Here is a 27,086-nt window from a genome sequence, read left to right on the forward strand (position 1 = left end):
TACGGCGCATTGTTTTAGTGTTCATTAATGTGAGACGAACCGAGAGTATTTGTCTTCATAAGGCCCCCTGAGATGAAGACGGGAGGAGGAGGAGGAGGAGGAAGACGAGGAGAAAGACGAGGAGGAGGAGGAGGAGGAGGAGGAGGAGGAGGAGGCTTAGAATGGAGTACAATAAATAAAGCTGGACTAGAATGAGTAGAGGAAACTTGATGAGAGAGTTTATTGGAGCGGAATACAATAAACGCAAAGGAATTAGAATGAGTGAAAAAAGAAAAACAGGTGAAAGTCGAGTGAATTATTAGCATGGAACAAAGATGGATGGATGGATGAACAAAGACGGGTGGAAGTCAGTTTTTAGAATGGAGTACAAGTAAACAAAATTAGATTAGAATGAATGAATAGAAAAAAGTGGCTGAAAGTCGATGAAAATATTAGTACAGAGAACGAAATAGAAAGTGATTAGAGAAACACGGATGAGAGGATGACACTGTTGGAATTTAATAAGTAAAAAAGTAAAAAAAAAAATACGAGGAGAGATAGAAGAGAATGGACGAGAGTGAAGGACTGTTATAAGGACTGAGAGAAGAATGAGCTAGACTGGACCAAAATTGAATTAGGTAGGATGAAGTGAGGTACAATGGAAGAAAATATTTGAGAAAGAGTGAAAACCAGAGGAACTCAGGATGGTGTACAAAGCTTTGACAAGAGAGAGAGAGAGAGAGAGAGAGAGAGAGAGAGAGAGAGAGAGAGAACGGTGATAATAAATGTGACGAGAGAATTCTAGAGAAAGAGAGAGAGAGGGAGAAAATGATAAAGGTGCTGTGAGAGGGGAAAGGAGATGGAGGTGAGAGGAAATGGAAGTGAGTGACGAGGATGGAATGCTGATGCTAGAGAGAGAAAGAGAATTGAGGGGTAAACAGAGAAAGTCCAGCCAAGCATTTCTGGCGTGTGTGTGTGGGTGACGTGTAATGAATCTCTCTCTCTCTCTCTCTCTCTCTCTCTCACACACACACACACACACACACACACACACACACACACACACACACACACACACACACACACACACACATCATTCCATTTATTAGTTCCCGTTTTCCCCTCTCTTTTTCTAACGATTTCTTATTTTTCCTTCCCTTCTACAGGTGTTTGCGTGAATTACCTTGTCCATTCTCCCTCTCATCGCTGTCATTAACCTTCTGTTATACACGATATCACAAATGCCCATCCTTCCTCTCTCTCCCTCCATCTTTCTAGTTCCTCCCTATCTCCTTCTCTCCCTCACTCCCTCTTTCTCTCCACAGGTCTTCGCGTGGGTAGCAGTGTTCGTCCTGCCTCTCAACGCTGCCATTAACCCTCTACTATACACGCTTTCGACGGCGCCCTTCCTCGCCAGGGCCAGAGAGAGACTCCTCAACATGCGCCACTCCGTCAAAAGCTCCGTACTGCGCAGGGCCACGTCACCGCTTACTGGTAGGGCGTGAGAGAGAGAGAGAGAGAGAGAGAGAGAGAGAGAGAGAGAGAGAGAGAGAGAGAGAGAGAGAGAGAGAGAGAGAAGGAGGGGGGTATATTAAAAAGAAATGGAGACGGATAGGGAAAGGCGAAAGTAACAGTCAGACAGATCAAATCTGGAAATTCAGATGAAGAGACAGATACATAAAATAGATGGTAAGTGAATGATAGATATACTGACTGACTGATTGCTACATAGACATGAAAAAGTATGGTAACAGCAAGGATAAAGAAAATAATCTTATTGAAATGAATATTCTAACATTATTATTATTATTATTATTATTATTATTATTATTATTATTATCATCAGGGATTTGGCATCCCTTTTTAACGTGACAGCGTCCTGTTAGACACTATCGGATACATTTATGTGAAGCTACAGAATGTGGTGAATGTTTTTGGTGTATAAGATAGAGCCAGGATTCCGGGAGCTTGAATGGTGAGTGAATGGAAGTGTGGCCAATTGGATTGGGCATATTTGGCCTGTCTGGACGTTGCTACTCCTCACCCTGCCCTAGGGTGGGAAAGTAGGTCCGGGTGATGATGATGATGATGATGATGATGATGATGATCATCATCATCATCATCATCATCATCATCATCATCATCATCATCATCATCATCATCACTGTTCTGTGACTGTTTCACTTCTCCTTTTCCCCCTTCAGTTGAGATCCCAGCAGGGGAGGCGAGCATGATAGTACGATCAGGAGAACCAACCCTTGTCCTCTACCCTGATGACCACCACAACTACCACAACCACCATCACAGTGATGACGACCCGCCCACCTCGCCGCGATCCAGGCTACACAAGAGTATGTCGGGATTGTAAGTTGAAATTTTTTTTTTCTTACATGGGGCTACCATCATCTACTCACTGGATGTAGTGCTACCTTTAAGTAACTTTACAGTGAGTGACAAACCTAATGTTTTCGTGTATATGATACAGGGAATTTGTGTAACCTATGATTTCATGAAATCCCTAGGGAATTTCATGAAATGAGTTTAAATTAGGCTGGGTTAATAAATTTAGGATGGGTTAATTAACGTTAGGCTAATTTAGGCTGTGGTTAGGTTAGGCTGGGATAATCTAGGTTAAGTTTAGGTTAGGTTAGGCTATGTTAGTTAGGTTAGGTTAGGTTTGGTCAGTTTAAATGAATGCTAAGTTATGTTAAACATTCATCTAATTAACCTAACTTAACCTAAGAAACCTAGCTACTAACCTAAGCTGAACCTAGATTATTCATGCCTAACCTAACGGCAGCCTAAATTAACTTGACCTTAATTAACCCATCCTTATAATTTAAACTCATTCCACAAATTCCTTAGGGTTTTCATGAAATCACTGGTTACACAGATTCCCTGTAACATATACAAGGAAACCATTAACAACGCTGGATGATAACCATATAGCCAAACTAGAGCAAAGTGACCCGAGGTCACAACATCCCGCTCGCACCCCAAATGTGGGGCCCCCCACTCCCACCCTTACCTCTGGTGGATTTTCATCAAAATCGAATAACTTCCCCAGTTCGACATACCCAACATCTGTGCAAAGTTTGAAGATGATCCGTTCTTTGGTTCAAGAGTTAATCGATGCATAGACTTACAAAAAAAAAAAAAAAAAGCGCCGACAATCTCATACACCCCTTTTGCAAGGAACTGTGGGCGGGATGAATGACGTGGTGATGTGAAGCCTACTATGGTGCTACTGTTAACTGCTTGGAGAGACGCAAATGCGGCGTTCATCCAAGAACCAACCATCCAAATTCTTCCCCGCGCCTCTGCTGCTACTACTACTACTACTACTACTACTACTTGTTTTTTATATCACCTCTATCCTTTGGGGAATTATATTGTGAAGATCAAGACCAACCTTCCTACTGATACTACTACTGCTGCAACGACCCCTGTCACCTCTGCTACCACACCTACCACCATCACCACAACAGTTTCTTCCAACCAGCACTAATACAACATATATTAATTTTTAGCCACGCTTTCACTGCTCGATCCAGAGTGTGAAAGTGAGATAGCTTTTATAATATCTCCACTCGAAAATGCAGATTGGATACAGTTATTTTACGGTGGACAGGAAGCAGAACGAAAATTTTTATGTGTGTATTTATCAAGGCGTGGATGTTGAGAGAGAGAGAGAGAGAGAGAGAGAGAGAGAGAGAGAGAGAGTCGAATAATGGAACAGAGGAAATTAACCAGTTCCTTAGAATGACTTAATTATGCTGATGCTACTACCAGACAATGTATTTCATTGCAGGGGAGACGTAGGGAAGAGATTAATGGCGACTACAGTATTTATAACTCCTTTAGTCCGAAAAATCCACTACTACTACTACTACTGTTGCTAGTAGTAGTAATAGTGGTAGTAGTAATAGTAGTAGTAGTAGTAGTAATAGTAAATTATAAGACTCTGTATCAATCATTAACTTTCATTCCCCTGAGTTTATTATCTTTTGAAAACATTAGAATTTTTTTGGCCAGGAAATGATCTGACGTGACTAATTACCATCCCGATAATGAGGCCTTAGTGTTTAATTGAGCCTGATAAATCATGTTATGGTTCATTCCAAATTGATGTGAACTTTACTGTTCGGTGGGTTTTATATTGATGTACAGGGTGGAGTGTGGGGTGTGGGTTTAGGTGTGGGTTGATAGGAGATGCATGATGGAGTGGGTGTTGGTGTGGGATGGTGGGAGGATTGGGATGGTGGTAATGTGGGATGGTGGGAAGTGTGTGATTGGACAAGTGTGTAACTGTTAACCATTCATTCACAGCTGGAAAGGATAGATGAAAGATTGTGATTGGATACGCGCTTTTCATTGTACCAAATGAGTGAATTTATGTGACTGTGTGACATCGAGAGAGCGACAGATTTTCCTCAGTATTATATATATATATATATATATATATATATATATATATATATATATATATATATATATATATATATATATATATATATATATATATATATATATATATATATATATATATATATATATATATATATATATGGAGCCTTTGTGGTACAGTGGTAGAGTGTGCGTCTCGCACGCTGGTGGGCGCAGGTTCGCCTCCCGCCAGAGTTGTAAAAACTTTGGGAAGCGTTCACCGAGCCACTGACCACTTTGGCGGACACAAGGGGTGCTATGGTTGAACCAGTGTAGCATACTAGTATGCTTGCACCCAGTCGGCTTAAGGCGGGCCTATTACACTTGGTTCACAGACAACACACACATCCAAAGCCACTACAACACTACAATCACACTCACAAGCGCTTCTCACCCTGCATACAGTCTCTACCAGACAGCCTAAGCCACTGGATAGATACAAATTGGCTGTATCGTTCCTGCTTCGGTAGGGATAGGCCGGTTTATACTGTAGGCTTACACTGACACTTATTCTCTGTTGTTTTGTCTGATATATGGAGTCAGGAGGACTAAGGGCATATTCAGACATACTGTACAAAACATAGAGTGGACACGGAAGGACAGAATTGGAACCCCTTTGCAGATGCCATCGTTTGAAATTCTTAACCCTTTGTCTCGGCAGGTGCGGCGTCTGCGAGGGTGTGGGGGGAGAGGGAGGCAGCGTACCTGCCCAGGGGGAACTTATTCCTCTACGGGACCTCACCTCCCCCCCCCACCCCGCCACACACCTTCTACACACCTCCCCACACCTGCTACACCCCTGCCGCCGCAAGTCCACACGCCATCGCAGGGAGCTGTACGACTGATGTACACCCCGCCCCTGCCACGCCCTAGGGTGGACTCGGTGGCAGGCTAACTTCGGTTAGTGTGAGAGCATTACAGTAAAGTTTCTATAATTATCTTCTTTATTATTATTATTATTATTATTATTATTATTATTATTATTATTAACATTCTGCTCATCAAATAGTCTCCTGAGTATTTTGCAGCAATAATTCAGGTAAGCATTCACATCCTTGGCGCAGGGGGAAAAAAATCCGTGACATAATATTAGTACAAAGGAGGGTTCAGTTGTTGCCCTTTGGTTCGTGGTTTCCTCAGCTTAACACTTTTAACCGAATGAAGTCTTGTGGCGTTTCCTGGAATAGACCTTGAGTTGTCCCGACCATGAAGGGGTTAATGGTATCTGTATGAACACTCAGGCTTCTTTGACTCATTCTCAGCCTAATAAAATCGTCTGGCAGTAGCTGGAATAGAGTATAGTCCTTTCACCTTAATTCGGCCTAGATTTGTGTCCTTTTGCTGCGTATTTCACGTAGTACAGTGACAGAAGACGACAATGCTGCGGCTCTACATCCTTTCCATAACACCTCCGCGTGACTAGCATTATATTTTAGTGTCTGTTACATCTCAGTATTCAAAATGGAGAGATGGCAGTTTTAGGTCAAGTTAGAGTAAAAGGAGTATTGCTGGAATATCCCACGTTGGAGAGTAGTGAGTAAGGGGTTAAATATAGCTGGGTGTACAACCATGGCGACTACAGTGAGTGACGTGACATGAAGACCTTTGTCTGGGAGCGTCCGTGTGCGTGTGGAAGTTTGTGTGTGTGTGTGTGTGTGTGTGTGTGTGTGTGTGTGTGTGTGTGTGTGTGTGTGTGTGTGTGTGTGTGTATGCGTGGGTGGGTGTGTGCGCGCGTGGGTGCGTTGGAGTAGGAGGCGAAAAGGCAGCGCTTTCTTTACAATATGGCGTGTATGCTTTGTGACGGGGATATACAAGTACGACGCCACTTGCATGATGAGAGAGAGAGGGGGGGGGGTATTGTCGTGTAAACAGAAACGGCACCATCTCGACCCAGGGACGTAAAGGGAGGTATTGAACTCGGCATGTGTATATATCACTATACACACACACACACACACACACACACACACACACACACACACACACACACACACACACACTACTACTACTACTACTACTACGAAATATGGGTGCACATGACGGACACATGCAGACAGACATCAAACACACATTCTCCGCTTTCTCTATCTTTACCTTCTTTCCTCCACCTCTACCTTCTTTCATCTACCGCCCCTCCTTCCCAACACTCTCTCTCCTCCCTGCCGACTTTCTCTCTCCTCGTTCTGTGTGTCACCTCCACCTTCCCCACCTCCTCCTACTAAATATCCTCCCTTCTTTCCCTCACCTGCTCCTCCTTCCTTCACCTTCCTCGCCTATTCTATCCTCGTCTCCCTTAACTCCTCCCTGCTCTTGCCTCCTCCCTATCCCCTTCTTCATGACTCATCTTTCCCTCTTCCCTCATTCCTTCCACCTCCCTTCGTCCCCCATCTTCCCCACCTCCTCATAACCTACCTCCCCTCCCCCTCATTTCCCAACCTTACGTCCCCCCTCACCTTCCCCCCACCTCCCCTCCCTCCCCCTTACCTCCTTCCTCACCCTCCTGCCAGTCACCTTCCTTCCCTCTTTTTTTCCCCATCTCCCCATTACCTTCTCCCTGCACTTCCCCTCCCTTCAGACCTTGGTAGGCATGGAGACCGCAGTAAACAACCTTCCCTCTCCTCTCCCCCGTCCCTTCCCTCCCTCCTCTCTCTCAATAACCCCTCCTCTCCACTTCCCCTCCCCTCTCCTCTCTCCCCCCTCTAATAGTCTCCCCTCCCCCCCTTGTATTATTGGGGATAGGGGAGTATGAACAGGTGAAGCGGGTATAGTCCCATTGAGGATAATGACAGCTGCGTTTCTGGGTCACATGAATCGTGTTTTCGTACGATTGGGAGCACTCGTATCACCTACATAAACTGTGTATGTTGTTTGTTTCGCGTTAAAATTTTCTGGATCCTGTTTTCGTTCGCTTAGCTTTCGTAGCACCTCATCATAGGCGACCTATTTTTTCTATTTTACCTTAATATTTTCTGGGTCTTATTATTGTTCCCTTAGGTGCGTTTGTAACACCGTTTCTTCAGCGATTTTGTTTTTCTGTTTCACCTCTTTATTTGCTTGTGTTATTGATGCAAACTTTGTCAATAGCAAGATATAAATAGCATGCAGGAGGATGTCAAGGTAAAATATGCAAAATAAATTGCTAAGGAAGAAGTGCTACGAAGTCGATACGGGCGTTGACAGAGACGCCTGAATGTAATATATTTTGGTACTTTTTTTTTTTCTGTCGTGCGTCAGATGCGTGTCGGCAGGGTTGTGTACCTTAAAACTGTATCAGTAAAGTTCGTGTGTGTGTGTGTGTGTGTGTGTGTGTGTGTGTGTGTGTGTGTGTGTGTGTGTGTGCGCGCGCGCGCGGCATTTAGGTCAATCTATAGTCCGAGGGCTTAGTTTGGCTACCCCTGCATGCTCACACTGCACACACCTCGCCGAACTGTCACCAATTGTGCGTCACTTCCCGCCAGTTTCTGCGCCTTTCGAAAAACAGTTTAGGTTCGTATTATCATCCCTTTTGTTGTCGTATCTGACAAGGATAGCATCGAGCAGACCAGTAGCCCAGACTCTGAGACGCAACCGTCGATTAACCCCTTCAGTCTAATGACGTATTAAATATTACTACCACCAAGGGATTTTTTTCTGATGGAATGTTAACTACACTCTTTTATGCTGGAGAGGGACACTTTCTTATGGTGACATCGATATCACTACTTGGCTCAGTTGTCTGGTTATACAAACGTTCCTCAACTGCTTACCTGTCCCCCGAAAGGAGGATGGTTGGTTGCAGGGCTGGGGAACTTCAACGAAGTCCACTGGGTTCACATTAAGATTTACCTGGAGCAACAGCAAAAACAGCAACAGTAACATCTAGTAATAATAATAATAATAATAATAATAATAATAATAATAATAATAATGATGATGATAATAATAATAATAATAATAATAATAATAATAAAATACCACCACCAGCACCACCACCACTGCTGCTGCTACTACTACTACTACTACTACTACTACTACTACTACTACTACTACTACTACTACTACTACTGCTGCTGCTGCTGCTGCTGCTGCTGCTGCTATTATTATTATTATTACTACTACTACTACTACCACATTTTCTTCGTCCTAGTGATCTGTGTGGTGCGTTCTTTGATTAACTCCGATTTTGGTGGAGTTTTCGCGTGATTATTAGAAAACGTGGTGGATGTCTTGAGATTTTCTGACAAGTGTGTGGCTCAAAGGATATACAGCACTTGCCAACCCCCCCCCCTTCAGCAGAGGCGCCCGTGTGTGTTTGTGGTGCACTGAAGTTGTGTAAAATAGCGTAAGTACTGTATGGAAAATTTTAGTTAAGCGGCAATACCCGTTGTGTCATTTGTATACCAGTTATTTCAGTTAATTTATGAAATATTTTGGCGTCAGTCCTTTGTAGAAAATTTAGTTATATGGCGGTAACCTACATGTAGTGAGTATACATGTTATTTTAGATATCCTGTCTATTACAATAACCTCAGTCCTTTGTGCAGTAAGTGGAAATAGTCTGAGGTGGATGTGACTGGCGTGTTAAGAGAAATAGAGATGGTTTGGCCGTGTGGAGAGAGTGGAAACGAGAGACTGACTAGGAGAGTGTATGTGAGCGAGGTGGAGGGGAAAAGAGGAGAGGAAGAAAACGAGGATGAGAAGGAGGTATGGAGTGGAGAGGTATATGAGAAAGGTCATTGTGAATTTAAGGGGGGGCATCCAAATGGCAGAGGATAGGGCAACTTGGAGACGATTTATTTGTGGCCACCCTTTACGGGATTAAGGCGTCTGGCTATGAACAGATAGACAGATAAATGTGTAATGTATCCATCAGCTGGATAATATAAAAGCTCTCAATATTCAAAAGCCAGCAGGTTTAACCCACGCGTAATAGTTGTACAGTATTTGTTATTTTAACCAATTTGTGTATCAATATAACGGAAGTCTTTTGTAAGTGAAAATGGTCTGCAATAAGTGCAATGTGAATACCAACCGGAAATACTTCGAAAGCTCTTAATATTCAAAGGCCAGCGAGTCTCATCATTCAGGCATTCTCCTCAATGGGCAGTGTTCATTAATTTCCCAGTATATTAATGTGGATTCAGCATTAATTGGAAAACGCACTGAAGTGGCATTCCTTTGATAAGCGTTTATGAATCTACTCGATGTTCAGCTGTGACGCACTTGAGCTGCATGTACTGCTGCTGCGTGGAAGCGTGTAATGCCTGTGGACAGTGGTCAGTGGATATTTAAGTGTCTATCTGTTTGTCAGTCTTTCTATCCATCTGTCTGTCTGTCTGTTTATCTGTCTGTCTGTCTTTCTTTCTTTCTTTAGTCAGACGCCTTAATTCCGTAAGAGGTGGCGGCAAGCAAATTTCCTGCGCTCTACCTTCTGCCATTTGACTGCCCTTCCTTCACCCTCCCCCCTCTCATATATCTCCACTCCATCCTTCCATCTCATCTTTGGTCTCCCCCTCTTTTTCTACCCCTCCACCTCACTCACATTCTACTAGTCAGTCTTATTCGCTTTATGTGTGAAAATAGATACTGTGCACTGATGTTGCAGATCCGGTTAACGAATTTGCTGTATTTTTAGTGAATATATCCTAGAATTCCAATCCAGGTAAAATCCCCATGTAAGCTGCAAAACGAAAAAGTGGAATAATTAACAATGAGCAATTTATTAATCGCGTAGATCACAGAAAAAAAAAATCATGAATACTGACGTTCATGCTTTTATAGATTAGACTTGGAAATATTCTACACCTATGATGTTTGTCTTTGCTGCTAAAAACAAACCTTACGATCGCTTTCTAGCCGTATCTCAGACTTGTTTTTGCAGTTACAAGCACAGTCTATTACTGAGACTCTTGTTACAACAAGACGGAGACGGGAGGATTTTGTATTCTCCCTCCCTATCTTCCCTGAAGAAAACACTTAACCTACGATAAGTTTTCTCTCGTAACTCAGATTGTTTTTTCAATAGAAAGAGCAGTAGACATGGGGAAAATGGTGCAGTCTCTTGTCCTTTTTCTTACTGCAAAACATCCAAGTTTCGACGACCAGTCGATCGTAAATATGTTCGAGAGCGAAACTGTCTTAAATATGTCTGAGAACGCCTGTATATACCTCAAAAACTATTGCATTTGATATACTCGTTTTTATCCTAACTCGGTCTAAAATTACCACTCCTCCTTCCATGCCGACTTGTAACAATACAGTAACACTAGAATATGACGCTAGTCGCGGAGGAGAGCTATGTAGGCTATATGATGCAGTCGTAGCATTGAAGGCACTGAAATAAATCACAAAGGGGCGAAAATATGAGCCAAGTTAGGGTAGAGGAACTATAGGAGTATTTTATCGTAGTTTTTTCTTTTTCTCTTTTTTTGGGGGGATGGGGGGGGTCCACCCATTTTCACATGATTACCGGAAGCACTGTGCTGACCGGGACTTGGTCCGGAAGTAAAGTGATGGACTGACCGAGCTACTCGTACATTGGATGTGAAGGGCATGATTGGCGCTGAAGTGCCGTTGATTAACCTGAAACCATCCCTCACACTTCCGAAATTTCCCTTGTTTGTCTGTCAGTCTGTATGTATATATATCAATCTACCTGTCTGTATCTGTTCATGTTTGTATATTTATAACTATCTGTCTATCTGTCATATATCTATAACTCTGTCTGTCACTTACACTGCCTATCTGTTAATCGGTCTAGTTTTCTATCTGTGTATCTATCTGACAGTCTGTCTATCCAACATCTGTTCCCTTCACGTGTACTAACCCCCCCCCCCAAAAAAAAAAAAAGCTAAAATGATCAGAATGAGCTGCAATTGACCCATTGAGGTTGAGAGACCAGAATGGATGTGAATACCACAAATCGAATGAAATGACAACTGGAATAGTTGTTCTGAACTTTCTTAGGTTCCTACAACTCACTCTCAGAGTTGTCAGACTCAGATCATATTGAATTTACAAAAGTAACTTAGAATATTTAGATTTTTGTTGCTCATTAGATCACGCAGGAAAGCAGTTGGTCATTTCTGTTGTTGTTCTGACGGTTATGGTAAGTGACTCATGCCAGCTGATGACTTGTTTTCTGTGGCCACTCACTTTGTTCACTTCTGTTCTAGGGGCTTGAGGTGTAACGAAGTCCGGTATGTACCGGCATGACACAGATACACGGTCGACGAATGCAGTTTAATCATTTATATTTGCTGCCACTAGACAATTTTACTTAGTGGGATTTCTCATGTGTTGAAAGGTTCAGAAATATTCTCCCCAAAGGGATTTATGTACTCTTCATTTTATTTCATCCTCATGCCAGTAGTCAATTTCACCCAGCTTCAGGGGTAAACGGTAGTTTTGATTCACTGAATATCACCCCATCAGTTAGCTTTCTCAACCCAGTGGCGTATATTTGCTGTTTATTTCTGCTGCCTATTTATTCCTGTGTATCCATATACAGTATCTTATATATAAATCTTATCTCTGTATCTGGCCATCTACTTATCTATAACTGTATTTGTGTATCTATCTACCTGTGTCTATATGTTTGTCTGCCTGTGTCAAGAACTGGTCCCTGCAGTCATCCGTAGTTGATAATGACTGAAGCTCCTTCAAGCCTCCCAGTCACAGTTTAACACCACTCCCTTTCATCCTCCCTCATGTCTTCCTCCACTCCATTCCTCACCACCCTCCTTCATGGCATCCTCCACCCCACTCCTCATCTCCCTTCCCTCATATCCTCCTTCACTTTATCCTGCTGCCTCATTCTCTGTCTTCGTCTCCCCGTTCTCCTGTTGTCTCTGTTTCCGTACATTCCATTGATTGGCCATTGAGTTGGAGTCAAGTTGTTGTTTGCTTGAAATGATGATAGTTTTGCATTCATGCCTCCTGTACCAATTCCTAGACCGTAACTTTCCTCCATCTGTGATCCTTATACGTTTTTAATCCATGTTTCTCCACCTTAACTTAATGGTGATTTTCATATTAGAGCTTATATCCCATAGGACAGTGGCTGTCTGTCTGTCTATATACCTAGACTGCTTCCCCCAAAGAAAGGGAAGTAGCCTAGATAGGACGACACACTCCCAATTTATTGATCCAAACACACACATTTATTCAGTGTCAGTGGCAGAATATGAAAATACAGCACTGTGCTATGACTCTATATTCCTTCCATGGAACTTTGTGACTAACACCATGCTCTGATGTTATCTCTTTTTACATGTCAGCATTTGAGATGTAGAGGTGGCAGTTTTAGGCCAAGCTAAAGTTGACAGAGTGCAGGAGGAAGTGGGTAGGATAATAATGATGCCAATGGTGATGATGATTCTGTCTAGGTTGCAGGATGAAACAAATGCTGAATCTTCACATGTTTGGAGTGCTGATCATTGTGGTTGGTGCCCACACTGCAAGGAAAGTAAAGCTTATCAATGGAGGTTATGAGGATGTTGTGGTTGCCATTTCTCCATTGTTAAAAGAAGATGAGAAAATCATAACAGCTATTAAGGTTTGTATTATGAATTAACCAGAATATAATTCAGGTATGGTAAAGCCCCAGGTTTTGCGCCTAATTGGTTCCGTGAAACTGGTACCACAAACCGTGAAACCACAAAATTTGGGGCATTGATCCTATGGGAAATAGGCCAGTTGGTTGTGGGTCCCATGTCAGCTTCCCATAAAACCATTTATGCAATGTAAAATTTACTGATCACATCTGAAAAGAAACTAGTATTAATGCAAGGTACAAATAGGCAAGGAAACTCACTTGGAATGCTGGAATGAGGTGCTTAATGGAAGGGATGGGGTGTATTATCCAAGGCAAGTGGTGAGGCTAACTCATCATGCTTCTTCCTCATGCTTCTCACTCTTAACTCAGAAATCTTCAACATATTACAAATTTCAGAATTCTTTGCAGCCTGCTCCATCTACACCACAACTTTACTCTTCAAATCATTTTCATACACACGCTCCTTATCACCAGCACAGTAGTCACATTTCACTTTACCCTTACCTTTCTGACTTGGTGGTTCTGACCTCTTACTGTCACATCTCTCACCACCTCCCAAACCTCCAGAGCAGCAGGAGCCATAGCATGAGAGTATAACCAGGAACACAAACGGCAAAGCACAGAAAAAAAAAAAAAAGGCACAGGGAGCGGATTTAAACGCACAGCATGCAGAGCATAGCAGGTCAGTGGCAGTGGCGGTGAACAAGTGATGATCGCCTTCTGTGTACGCATCTTTTGCTAACCAGGAAACCGCGAACGAAGATGTCACTAAACTTGGGGCTTTACTGTACTTGGGTTCTGCCATAATAATGACGGTGTTATGAATTATCTTTTAACTCATTCAGTATGGGTGGTTTAGGTTTCTTTTCACATAATGCCACACAAGGAAGAATGACTGTTCACTTGCCTTAATTGTGTGGATTAAGTAACAGCCTAGTTCGAGGCTTCAGTGCTGCTGATGGAACAATAAAGGACTGGATGATAGAGAAGATTAATAGTTACAGTTAAGAAGAACTGTTAGAAAGAAGCATATCTTTACCAAATCGGTGACAAAATTTTACTTCCCATAGTCTTTAACTCCTTCCATCCAGTGATATGTATATATTAATTTCAGCATATTCTTGCTTTCTCCTGGTAATATCTTCAGCATCATTTCATTTCATTTTGTTTTTGAAGACTCCAACATGCTTGCATGCATCAGCCTTGGTCACCTAATGGTGGCTCAACATGCTGCTCGATCTCTGGCAGCTTCTCTATTTAGTCCCAGATCCCTGAGGTCGTACTCACTGACCTCACCCTGGGTCTTTTTCAGTCTACCTCTTGCTACCCTACCCCCATCATTAACACTTCTCATTTTCTGCACCCAATTATCATCCTCCATCCTCTCCATATGCCCAGACCATCTCAATCTACCCCTCCCCATCACAGCACCAATTCACTCCAATCCCATCCTACCTCTAAATTCTTCCATCGTAAACCTAGCCCTTTTAGACCACGCACTCAGGGACACACTGGACATCCACCTAATCATTTCACTTTCTGCATGTTTGAGCCTGTGAATATCCTCTTCTTTTACTGCCCACATCTCACTACCATACAGCATTACACTCCTAACACATGCCACATACAGTGATCCCTTAGCATGGGGGAAAAGCCCTCTCATTGTCATGAGAGGCAACAGCTCTCTGAACGTCTTCCAACCATTCCCCAGTCTAGCCACAGAGCTAGCTCAGCCCCACCTCCAACACACAACATGTCTCCCAAATAACAAAATTCGTCCAGACACTCAAGAGCCTCACCAGTAAGTTCAGTCCTTTCACGCCTGGCAATCTCCACTTGCTTTCCCTAGCACACCACACACATGAAATCAGCGTTATCTCACAGGCTACCTGTAATTCCACTACATCTCATATGCACCCACATATCACAAACACTGCACAAGATGGAATTACTTCCCATGCCCTTGTGCAAAACTCTTCCACACACTCAAGAGCCTCACCAGCAAGTTCAGTCCTTTCACGCCTGGCAATCTCCACATGCTCGCCCCAGCACACCATACACATGAAATCAGCATTATCTTGCAGTCTACCAGTAATACCACTACATCTCTTATGCACTCACTTATCACAAATACTGCACAAGATGTAATTACTTCCCATGCTCTCGTAACAAATCGCACATGGCCACTCCCTCTCTTCTTTGACAATACCGCCCCCAGCCCTCGATACTATTACTTGTTTTATCAGCATTTACTTATAAACCCTTGTGCCCCATAACATCTCTCCATTTCCTAAATCTTTCCTTCACCTCCCTTTCATTCTCTGCAGTCAGCACCAAATCATTAGCATACAACATCTCCCACAGGAGTCCATTTCTGAAATTACATGAGAGGGCTTCAAGTGCCATGATAAACAACAAGGGGCTCAAGACTGACCCCTGATGCACACCAGCATTCATGGAAAACTACTCACTCAAAATTCCATTTACCCTTACCTGGGTGCAAGCACCCACATACATGGCTATAACTACCCTAACCAGCCACTCCTCAATCCCAAGCTTTCTCATTCCCCTTTTCACCACCTCTCTAGGGACCCTGTCAAAGGCCTTCTCCAGATCAACAAAAACAAAGTACAGTTCCCTTTACTTTCCTGTATATTTTTCCTGAAGCTGTCAAGCAATGAATATGGCATCAGTGGTCCTTTTGCCTGGCATAAACCCTAACTGCATCTCATCAATATTCACCTTTTCTCTTATATCTTCTAGAACTCTCTCGATTACCTTCATTATCTGGTCCAAAAGCTTTATGCCTCTATAATTTCCTCCCTCCTGGGTATCACCCTTCCCCCTGTACACATTTACAGTTACATTCTTCAGCCAGTCATTTGGGACAGCACACTCATATATTACAGTAGTGGTAGGTGATGGCGACCATCATCCACTCACTTGATGTAGTGCTGCCTACTTCTTCCTTAGCCTTTATCTTTTTCTGTGCCTTCCCTCTTCTCTTCCTATTTCTCCCATCTTTCCTGTCACTTCTTATTGCTTTTCTTTCCATTACAGGTGGCTTGACCTTGAGTGTCAAGCCAAATGGTTTCCTGTAAGCCAAGAAACTGTTTACAACGCTGGGTGGTAACCATATAACCAAATTATACGTGCTCCCTATGTGTCAACAAGTGGGTTGGTGGAGGATTAGTGCCCCTCCCCGTAAAACATATAACTCATAGTCAAATGGCCACCCCTTATGGGATTATGGCGTCTGGCAATAGATAGATAGATAGATAGACACTCATACATAATCGTATTTATCAGATCAGTGACTAACCCCACTCCTATATCTCCTGAGGCTTTCACATTTCAGCAGTCAACCCAGACAGAGCTGCTGCTCTCCACACCTGCATCCTGCCCATTGCCCCGCTCACAGTAGCAGTGTCGATCAAAGGCCAAAGGCCAAACACTGGGTCTGTTGGCTCCAGACCTTCCCTGTCCCAGTCAAACTTCTCATTCAACAACCAGTTGTAATGCTCTCTTCAGGCGTCTTTAATATCCCCACTGTTCACCACTACCTTTCCTTCATCATTCTTCACACACTGCTCACCTGTGATATCCCTATTCTCCCTCATCATCTGATTTACCACCTTAAATATCATATTCTTCCTTTCCCCACTATTTAGGTTATCAAGTAAAAGTCTCTAAGATTCAGACTTTGCACTGTAAACCTCTCTTCAAGCCCTGTGTTTGCCAACCAAGTATTCTTCTTTGCTACCACCTTTTCTCCACTCTCAGAAAAGCCATAATTTCTCCTTAACTGTAGCTTCTGCACCCTCATCCTACCACCAAGCTACTTTATGTCTTGGGGGAGGACCCCTTGTCCATCCACACACTGAATCAGTAACTCTCAGGTGGTTGTTCTTGAGGGTTGTTTTCTGTTTATTAACATTTTTGTTCAACATCTCCCTGTTCAGCCACCACTCTCTCATCTCACTACAGAAGGCATCCCATACTGGATGGTTTTTCAACTTCCATATTTTCCTCCAAGGTGCATGGGTCCTCATTTTCATCAACCACTCCTTAAGCACCATGCCACATATCAATAACTTGTGTTGCAGCACACACTCCTCATTCCCTATAACTTAAACATCCCTCTCTAACCTCGTATCAGCCCTCCTGACCATGAAATAGGCTATCTAGCTGCTATTTCCCTCAGACTTGTATGTAATCAACCTACTCTCTCATTTCCTAAAATGTGTGTTGCACATAATAATGTTCATTTGTAACAGCCGAAATGAAACTTAACAAATTAATCACTGGTCTGATTGAGATTCAATCTCAGGCCTTCACACTCCACACGTGTGCACATTACCATAGAGCCAAAGAGAGGATCCTCGTTTGCCTCTAGGCAATGCGGGCTTTTATAGATCCCGTTATATCACTGTTTTCATGCCTTGGTGATTAATTTGGTGAGTTTTGAACACACATGGTAGCATTGCTTTGGAGGTCACCATTGGGGAAGCTGCAGACAACACTGAACAGCTTATCCCCGGGATGTAAGTACTGTACAAGGATGCTGCCAGCTAACCAAGGAACAACATCAAATTGCCAACCAAGCCCCGCCTCACATCCCACAGCTGCCACCAGTGTAATAGCTGAAATGAAACTTAACAAATTACAGTAATCACTGGTCTGACCGAGATTCGATCTCAGGCTCTTGTGCTCCACACATGCGCACGTTACTACTGAGCCTAAGAGAGGATCCCTGCTTTGCCTCTGGGCAATGCTGGCTTGTTCTAGACCTCATTACACTTTGCCTCCAAAAACCCCTGTATTCTCCCCCATTCCACATTTCTTGAACCATATGCACCTCCCCTATGTATTCCTTCATATCCTTGATCTGCTTCACCTACATGACCAATTAAGTCTCCTCCCAAGACAATCTCATCATTCTCCATACCTCTTACTACACATATTAGGTCATCCCAGAGTCTGTCTTTACTCTGTCTTATCCAAGCCTCCCATTGGGGCATATGCTGATATAAATGTAAACATAATCCCACCGAACAAAATTTTCATTACTGTTATCCTTTCACTGACTCTCATTACATTCATGACATATTCCACCCATTTCTTCCCTACCAACACACCCACACCATCATATCCATCTGCCCTACCCTGCCAAAACAACTTGTAACGTACATCCCTCCCGTCAATCATTCTGGCTGATCCTCCTCTATACTGTAGCTGACTTCTTGCACACATCCCACATCCACCAACCTCCTAATAAAAGCCTCAACTACTTCCCTCTCTCTACCTCTCAAACTTCCCACATTCCATGACACCACTCTGATCCCCTTGGGTGATTTAGTTTCCTTGGGCTTGCTTAGAAGATCTTTGTTTCAAGTCATACTTTGATAACAATAAATAGTGGGGAGAAACATACCACAGGCCCCACTTACCCACACAGTCCCAGGTCTAGGCATGTGATCTAGGACCCATGGCCCACCAGCCATGACAAATAGCAGTGGCAGTGGCTTTGGGGTACCCTGCCAGGACAGCTGCAGGGACACCCTCCAAGCACACCTTGGCACTGTAACTTCTCCCCCATTATGCACTCATTGATAGGGCAGTCTCCTGGGATGCGTCTCCCAGGTTTGGGTCCCTCTCTGTTGGGTGGAGCTATCTGAATTGGACAGGAGATACAGGTCTGTAGCCTTCACTAACCTTTCTGGTATGAGATTTTGTTCCCAAGTTTAATAAAACACTTAGAAGGAAGCAAGAATATACAGCATGGAAAAAACACCAGATTTAAAGGCTTAGTCTACAAGACTTGGAACAGCAATAACACCTTGCATTTGCACTGTTGGTCAGACAGCATTGAAGGAGATGTCCCAGAGTGTGTTCAGAGCATCCCGCCGCAACCTGTACTTCAGAAATGTGACCATCCTTGTGCCTGACTCTTGGAACAACACAGAGGTTGATGACAATACTCCCTCAAAGCTTTATCAGGTATGTCGTTGTCTGCCCAGCAGAGTATGTTACCGTTTTCAGAATAATATTGTCAGGGGTGGGCAACTGGCCATTCATGCATTAAGTGTGTGGTCTGTAACTTAATGCCAGCCCTCTATGCTCCTGATGAGGCATTGAAGGTCTAACACCATGTAGTGTAGTATTTCAGTATGTATTAGTTGTACTGTACCTGATAGGTATCCCATGCATAATGTTTTCTTATCAAAACTATTTCTATTTCACAGATTTCAGCTGTTGTACTGTATTAGCCTGTTAACCATCCACTCACTCAGTGTAGTGCTGCTATCAGGTGTCTGTCCTTTCCTCTCTTCCTTCCTTCTTTCCTTCCTTCCTTCCTTCCTTCTCTGTATTACTTTCCTTCATTCTTTCCTCTTCTGCCCACAGGTGACTTTACACTCCCTCTTCTGTCTTTCTTTCCTTCATTCTTTCCTCTTCCTTCTGCCTATGGGTGACTCTACACTGAGTGACAAGTCAAATGGTTTCCTGTACACTGGGAAACCATGTACTACACTGGGTGGTAACCATATAACCAATTATGGCACCTGGTGGTTGGATTGAGCCTGGGCAGGTTTATATCCAAGGGGTGACTAGGGTTTATTACTCATGTAATGCCACTCAGGGATGAATGAGGCTGGTCACTCTCATCTTAAATGTCAGGACCAACTTGCCTAGCCCCGGGCTTCTACACTTCTCATGGGGCAACACAGGATTAGATGATTCATGGTTTATTACTGGGCAGAGTGATCTTTGAGTCATAATTTTCAAGTGTTTTCCAAACTTTTTTTAAAAGTTCCTTTTTCCTGTGATGTAACACTGAAACAGTTGACCAGAGGAAGTTTAAGCCCATTATTACATCCAATACCCCATTCTTTAACCTTGAAGTGCATTTGCAGGTTTAAAGTATTTCATTCTGGAGTCATATCATCTGATGCATTATGTATACAAAGTAAAATTTGATACAATCTGCATCATCTTAACCTAGTATCCTACATTTACATAGAGTAGGAAGATCCACAGATTTTGGTGCTAGAGTGGTCAGACAACTTGGTTATCGGTACTTTCAGAAAAAATGCAAGTTTAATCCCAGTTCATTATTTTAAGTTCACTGAAACAGGCCATACAGATTTTCCACAATACCCACCAACATGTCAGAAAACATTCCCTATAATGTATGTTCACCAGTTTTGAATGAGATCACCCTAGTATGTTTTCAGTGGGTAATGCTGAGGTGTTTACAAGTGAGAGTGTGTGGCACAGTGGGCATTATGGAGTGCACCATCAAGTCTGTGTACACAGTTGAATGCACATAAAAAGATAAAAGAAAAAACTCAGTGGAGCATAAACTAGGGGAGAATAAAAGTTACAGGCACAATCTGTGATCACCCCCCCTCCATGCTGTGGGAGGTACAATAAAAAAGCTGTTTGTAACTTAGGTGTTTAGTGGTGGGGTTATCTTATTCCTCTGCCAGTATACAGAGGAGGAGTTTCCATACCCACACTCCTTTTTGGTTGCCATTTATAACATAAGGAATTGTTGAGAACATCTGTTTCTTTTTATCCCTTGAGATAAAACTTTTATTAAAATATTGGTGAATGGTTTAGATTTTCCCTGTTAATGTATATTAGCTTTATTTTTCTTATTTGATTGTTACATCAGTACAGGTACCTGCTAAAGCACATCACATTTATAGAATGAATAAGTACTGATTTGTCTTTAGCCATATACAGTACTACCTATGCTGCATTGAAATTTAAGTTATTATAGAGATGACCAGAGATTTGTGAATTATATAAAGCACCGCAAGGGGTGTAGTTCAGTCTCCTACCCTTAAATGATATGGATTATAATAGAGTAGACTTGGGTTCCTGTGGGTAATATGAGTTTTTTTTTTTTTTTTCTTTTTTCTTAAACATTGGCACAGGTCAAGGGTGAGGTGACTGCTCTTACTTATGCTGGAATAGGTCAGGATATCAGGAGATACTGACTGCTGTAATGCAAGCCAAAGTGGTATTTGACAAGAGGGCAATTTTGTACTGACTTTTGTATTCCGATAAAAGTACCATTATGCCTTCCTTAACCCTCACGTTCTTTCCCCCCATGCTCTTAATTCATTCTCTTTACATCTCCCCTTTCCCATTCACTCAGTTAACCTCCAGTACTTCCTTACTCCTGTCTTTTCACCCCTCTTTTTACCATTCCCTTCTGTCCATTCACCTCTCCTCACCAACCTTTCCCTTTATTCTCTCATGCCCATCCTACTTCCTCCTTTCACTCCTCCCCTTTTTTTTTGGTCTCATTTCTTCACCCCTCCTGTACTTTCACTTCATTCTTTCCCATCCTCCTTTTCTTTTACCCCTTCTCACCTTACTTTCTTCTCTCTCAGTGATCCATCTTCCCCTTTCTGTTTCAAGCACAGTGAGACATAGGTGCCATGATTTGAGTCCAAGAGGTGGTCAGAAGTTTCCTATTATGTAGATGCTACCAGAGGCATATGTTGGTCACCTACCCTTAAATGTTGTGGACTAATTGTAGCCCAGCCTCAGTTTCCTACACTTGGGAGCAGGCAAAATGGGATTTGACAGTTTTTCCTCTCTCTTTTCCCGCCTCTGAGGTGAAGCTGAGAATTTTGAAGGCTTGAACAATGACCGGATGGATTTGTGGCCACTGAGCACTGTTTTGATGTTTCTACTTGTCTTCTTTACTTTTTTATATATCTAGATCATCCAGCTTAATATTTTAGATGAAATAATGGTTTTGATGATGATAATGATGGTGATAAAGGTCATGTGTTATATCTACTCTGTAATGTCTTATGTTGACCCTACATGTGCCTTTTTTTTTTTCCTTTTTTTTTTCACCATTTGCAGCCTCATAAACTTGTCAGGAACCCAGCATAATGCATAAGCCTTTAAATAATCATGTATTCCATCACTGTAAAACAGTCTGGCCCATCCACAGTGCATGACATTTCTGTTAGGTTTCCTTGTGCCATTTTTTTTTACATCTTAGAGTTTTAAAGGTCCAAGGCTAGACTATATTGTCCAGTATTGCACACTACATTGAAGGGTAGATAATGTGTCTACTCTCACTTGTGGTATTAATTGATCAAAACTCATCCAATCACCAAGGTTTTACTTGTTCATAGTGGCAGAGCAGTCACTCCAGCTTTAGTATTGTAAGCACTAGACCACTAAGCATTTTAAGATCCTAGTAACCTCTTATCCTTAAGTAAGTCTGAATGTCCCCACACAGGATGCAGTGATCCGTATAGAAGAGAATAATCCAGTGTATGGTGACCAGCCCTATACGGTGCAGCCAGGAGGATGTGGGGAGGCAGGACGCTATATCCATCTCACCTCCACCTACCTCACAGAGAACAACAAGGCCTGTATTTGGGGGCCTAAGGGTAAGTGTATGAGGATTGGCTTTACTTTTTCCATTTTAAATTGTCTTAAAACTACTGTACCATCACTTCTTCTTCAGTGCTGACCTGTAACAAGAGTTAAACACTAGAATATGGTACTAGTTATGTGAAGGTGCTGATTAAGCCATAGTTTTGTTTTAGATTGCCACTGAGGTACAGGAAATTAGCTGCAAAAGGATGAAAATTTCTACCTACAATACTTGAAATGGAATTAACTGTATAATTTTAGGTATACAGTTCAGTACAGACAAACATTATTTTAAGTCAGGGATGTGTTTCAAAATATCACCACTTTTTCCATACAGTTGATACTGTAAAATTAGGAAAATTGACAGAGGAGCTTTACAGTATAGGTAACAATAGTTTTAACTGACATATTTCTGTAATGTACTGTGAACTTATTAGTAAAACAATATAGAATTTGGTGACATAACAAGAACTCGTGTTTGTTGCTTTTTTTATCCATTGATCTGTTTACATATTTTTCTGTTTTGCAGACGGTTTCTGCCTGTACATACCAATATCTTTCTCTACACTTCATGCCATGTACATCATTTAATATAATCATCATTCTAAACCTGTATCCCATTAATAAATGGAATGAATAGGACCCAAAAATAGGAATAGGAAAGCATGTACAATAAGTTTTCATTATTTCACCTTTTTTTACCTATTTTGCTTTGCAGTCCCAAGTAAATTACACACAAATTACCTATTAAAAATTTCATTGTTTCCTATGAAATTGAATTAACAGATACCCAAAGTTTACTGTACTGCACCATTTATTTTTATAATTACTGTGCCCTAGTGATATTTTGGAATGCATGAAGATCTATTAAACTTTTGTTGCTGTTTTTGTTGATTCTAATCATAGACTTAATTTTTAATTCCCTGTGGTTCAGAAGTTATCTAAATACACATGCTTTGACTTGTCACCACCAAAGTGGTAATACCCACTGCCCATAATGATTATATGCTAAAGCAGTCTCTGCACCTCACAACTCTGATTTCACATCTCAGGAAAGACATTGGCAAAGGAGTGGGCAAGGCTTAGGTGGGGAGTGTTTGACGAGTTAGGCTACCCCAATGACCCACTCTTCCCACTCTTCTATTGGGCCGAGCAGGAGGGGTCGGCGGGAGAGAAGCAGAGCGTCATCAAGCCCAACTACTGTGCCAACCAGCCTCTCAAAGGGAGATTTATGTCAGTAGTCTTCATTGTTTCAGGGTTGTAATAGTTCTTCCACTCTTCTTCCACACTACTTGTTCTAGCTCTTCTAAACAGTAACTTTACAACCTGTCTTTGGCACTCTGTGTCTAGTCTCAGAATATGTTATACCATCTGAGTGTATATTTCTTTATTCATTTGTTAATGCCACATTTACCTTCCTAACCCTGTCTTTCATTCTGAAGTTTTCATGCCTTTTCATAGTATGGTACTCATTCATCATGGTTGTATCTGCAGCCATTCAGATTTAACTCATCTCTGCTGTATGAAGCCTGAAAGATGTATGTCATTCACTGTCAAGGTTTCACTCGCATAGGGTAGCATCAGAAGCTGCATGTTTTAATACAAAGATCTTTCCACCAGTCAAATCATCCTTTCATTCAAAATACTGTATTGCTTGTTCACCAGTTGCTTTTTTCTTTGAAGAAAGTCCCTTTCACATCAGACTCCATGATATCATGCTTGGTGTGTATCATTATCATCATCACCATCACCATCATCATCATCATCATCATCATCATCATCATCCTGACTGCTTATAGGATTCCCACTTAAGGATGGTCATTTACAATAAGATTAAATTTCATTGTACTGTAATTCTCTCTGCCTGAATATCATCGTCATCATCATTGTCGTAGTCGTCATTGTTGCTGTCACCGTTGTCGTCACTATCAGTCTAAGATTTTCAAAGCTCTTCAAAGAGTTGTTGAGGAAAATCCCAATTGATCCCTTTTTAGGTATGTGAGACAGTCATCAGCTGCAGCAGCTGCATAATTGTAATGACACTCATAATTGTGTTTATCATCATAATTGTCATCATAATGTAATTTCTTTACTTAATGCATTATTTATCATTCTGCAGGGACCCAGCAACGCAGAGTCTGTGTCAGTACCAAGACAGTGGGGGTCTGGATGAAAACTGTCGCTTTGTGCCCAACTACCTGCAGAATGCGTCAGCTTCCATCATGTCGCAACATTATATCTCCAGTGTGAGTCATATTTACATTGCCAATCCTACTCTTATGTAGGTGCTGGAAAGGGATGCCTTCATGTGGTGGCACTAATATTTCCAGATAAGTCTGCAACCTATCTATAAAAATGTTCTTCAACTCCCTCCATCTCCCCCCAAAGGAGGATGGTGGACTGCCTGAGAAGGGTATATTTAGCCTGCAGCCCCCCAGGGTCATGTCCATATGAGCCTGAGACCACTGCAACAGTAACAGCTCTCCTTTCTTCTCATTCATTTATATCCTTCCATTTCTTGGGTGTATGTACACTGTTTTCTTTGTTGTTTTTACCTAGCTCTGAGATACTTTCAGTAATCATATCTGTTTAATATTTTCGTCAAAAACTCAGTGCTGCTGTACATCTGTAACAAATAGGGAAATGGTAGAATATCTAGTTTCTGTGAACTGTGAGAAAACATTGGTAGGGTGTTCAGAAAGACTGCTCAGAGTGCAAGAGACAGCCACATGGATGTTCCTTAGCGAAAGCATTTACACTGCTTCATCTCTGTAACATCATAACTATGAACTGGATTGTGATGAATATTATTTCCTTCAGGAAAACACTAATAAGAGGTCTTGAACCTACTTAGCCCCTTTAGCCAAGTGATGAAACTTTCATATTAATCATGTACCACCAGGCAGTTTTATTCAAACTAGGAAGGATAGTGAAAGGGTAGTTTAAGGTTATTTCTAAACTCTCCAACTCGTTGTATCTCCTGAGTTGAATAAAATAATCTGGAGCTAACAAGGAATAAAACAAAGATTACATCCACACATATGGATGGATTAACACTTGCTCTCACATAAGGACTGTACAAGTAAAATTTCTTTTTGCAGATAGATGGGTTTTGTGACTCTGGGGGTGAGGATAAGGAAAGCCATGACCACACAGCCCCAACCAGACAAAACTTGGCCTGTGATGGTGCATCTGTATGGCAAGTCATCACTCAACACCAGGATTTTGCCAATATTAAGTGAGTTTCCTTCCTTTATTCTGTAATGAATAGGTCCTTGTAATTTCATTTTTTTAAAGAAAATATATTTTAAACAGTCAAGAGACCAAGCCTCTTGACTTTTTTGCAGACTTACTGGTAGTAGTCTAACCTCAGTTTACTATATATATATATATATATATATATATATATATATATACAGTGTATATATTAAACAGTCTAGAGACACCAAGCCTCTTGAGACTTTTTTTACAAACTTCCTGGTGATAGTCTAACCTAAGTTCACCAAAAAATATATATCAAACAGTCAGGAGACACCAAGCCTCTTGATTCTTTTTACATACTGACTTCTGGTTACTAAAAAGTATATATGGGACCAGAAAATATTAATCACTACCAAAATGTGTTGCCATACAGAGAGGTGTCACAGCTGGAGCCAAGTTTCAGGGTAGTGCAGGCGACAGCAGCTACATATGTGTTGCTTTTTGACACCACCACAAGCATGCTGAATGAGAAAGGGGCCCTGGTTAAAGCAACGCTTGCAGCCAGGAAGTGGATACTGCATAGTCTCCAGCTGGGCAGTAGAGTTGCTGTTGCCAGATTTGGGTAAGTTAGTCCTTTTGGTCCCAGTGACGTATGGGTATTTTCTTTCTGTTCTTGCCTATCTTCAGACAATTTTGTACAGTTTAACGCCTCCACACCGGGCTATTTATAGGGCCGTTGTTCTCTCACTACAGGAATTTCTCCAAAAGTAGCCTGTCTTCAAAACTTGATTTCTCAGAAACTATAGAAGTTAGTAGTTAGGGAAACAAATTAAGGACCATATTACTTACCATCTCTTCTTCTTACAATTGAAATTATCCCAGTTCTGTAGGTCATTGCATTGATGAGTAATGACATGAGGAAGAGGACTAATTTTTGCCGCGAGAATTGAATGTGTTCGTGCCTCTGCCCGCGGCCCCAACTATGGCTTTCTCTCTATATGATAACTTCTCCATTACTAGGTAAACTAGACACAGCAGTGTCCAAGGCACACCCTATGGCACTATCACTGAGTCTCTTCCTAGCATCCGTGGATAGAAGCTTGGCGGGGTTGGATGAGACAAAAGTCCACATGAGACGGGAACGGAATCAGACGAGAACAATTAAAAAAAACATCACCTTACACCTGGCAGAGTCACAGACATAATTGAGGTATGGTTGGCCTGGCTGGTGGGAGTCCCCTCCTAGCTTTTAGTGATGAGATAAAGTGGCTGCCACTTCAGACTGTGGTGCGAAAACAAGTGTGGTTCCAACTGACACCTGGTGCTGCCCAGCCACTGATTTCTTGACAGTTCTGACTGATAACCAGCGGTTAGTTAGGGGTAGTTAAGAGATGCATTTCAGATAGGAGGGATTGGATGTAACCTTCATTCATCCCTTAACTATTAAGAGTTCTTTCTAACCTGAATAAAATTGTCTGTGGATAACCTGATCATAACGAAAAATTATCAT

General features: G+C 42.0%; 2 protein-coding genes across 2 annotated transcripts in view; both read left to right on the top strand.

The window, feature by feature from the left end:
* LOC145414178 (G-protein coupled receptor GRL101-like) overlaps nucleotides 1–5,270 on the top strand; it is a 124,881-nt gene extending 119,611 nt beyond the window's left edge. The window contains exons 26-28 of the mRNA XM_080283744.1: nucleotides 1,305–1,473; nucleotides 2,184–2,343; nucleotides 5,087–5,270. Of these exons, the coding sequence (XP_080139870.1) occupies nucleotides 1,305–1,473; nucleotides 2,184–2,343; nucleotides 5,087–5,270 (513 nt within the window). The remainder of the gene's footprint in view (nucleotides 1–1,304; nucleotides 1,474–2,183; nucleotides 2,344–5,086) is intronic.
* Nucleotides 5,271–12,799: 7,529 nt separating this feature from the next.
* LOC145414179 (calcium-activated chloride channel regulator 1-like) overlaps nucleotides 12,800–27,086 on the top strand; it is a 54,121-nt gene continuing 39,834 nt past the window's right edge. The window contains exons 1-7 of the mRNA XM_080283745.1: nucleotides 12,800–12,961; nucleotides 18,824–18,961; nucleotides 22,236–22,389; nucleotides 23,428–23,608; nucleotides 24,495–24,621; nucleotides 25,477–25,613; nucleotides 26,010–26,198. Of these exons, the coding sequence (XP_080139871.1) occupies nucleotides 12,800–12,961; nucleotides 18,824–18,961; nucleotides 22,236–22,389; nucleotides 23,428–23,608; nucleotides 24,495–24,621; nucleotides 25,477–25,613; nucleotides 26,010–26,198 (1,088 nt within the window). The remainder of the gene's footprint in view (nucleotides 12,962–18,823; nucleotides 18,962–22,235; nucleotides 22,390–23,427; nucleotides 23,609–24,494; nucleotides 24,622–25,476; nucleotides 25,614–26,009; nucleotides 26,199–27,086) is intronic.

This window comes from Coenobita brevimanus, chromosome 98, assembly GCF_032717465.1.
Source record: "Coenobita brevimanus isolate Jiangsu-jjx chromosome 98, ASM3271746v2, whole genome shotgun sequence".
Taxonomy (NCBI): domain Eukaryota; kingdom Metazoa; phylum Arthropoda; class Malacostraca; order Decapoda; family Coenobitidae; genus Coenobita; species Coenobita brevimanus.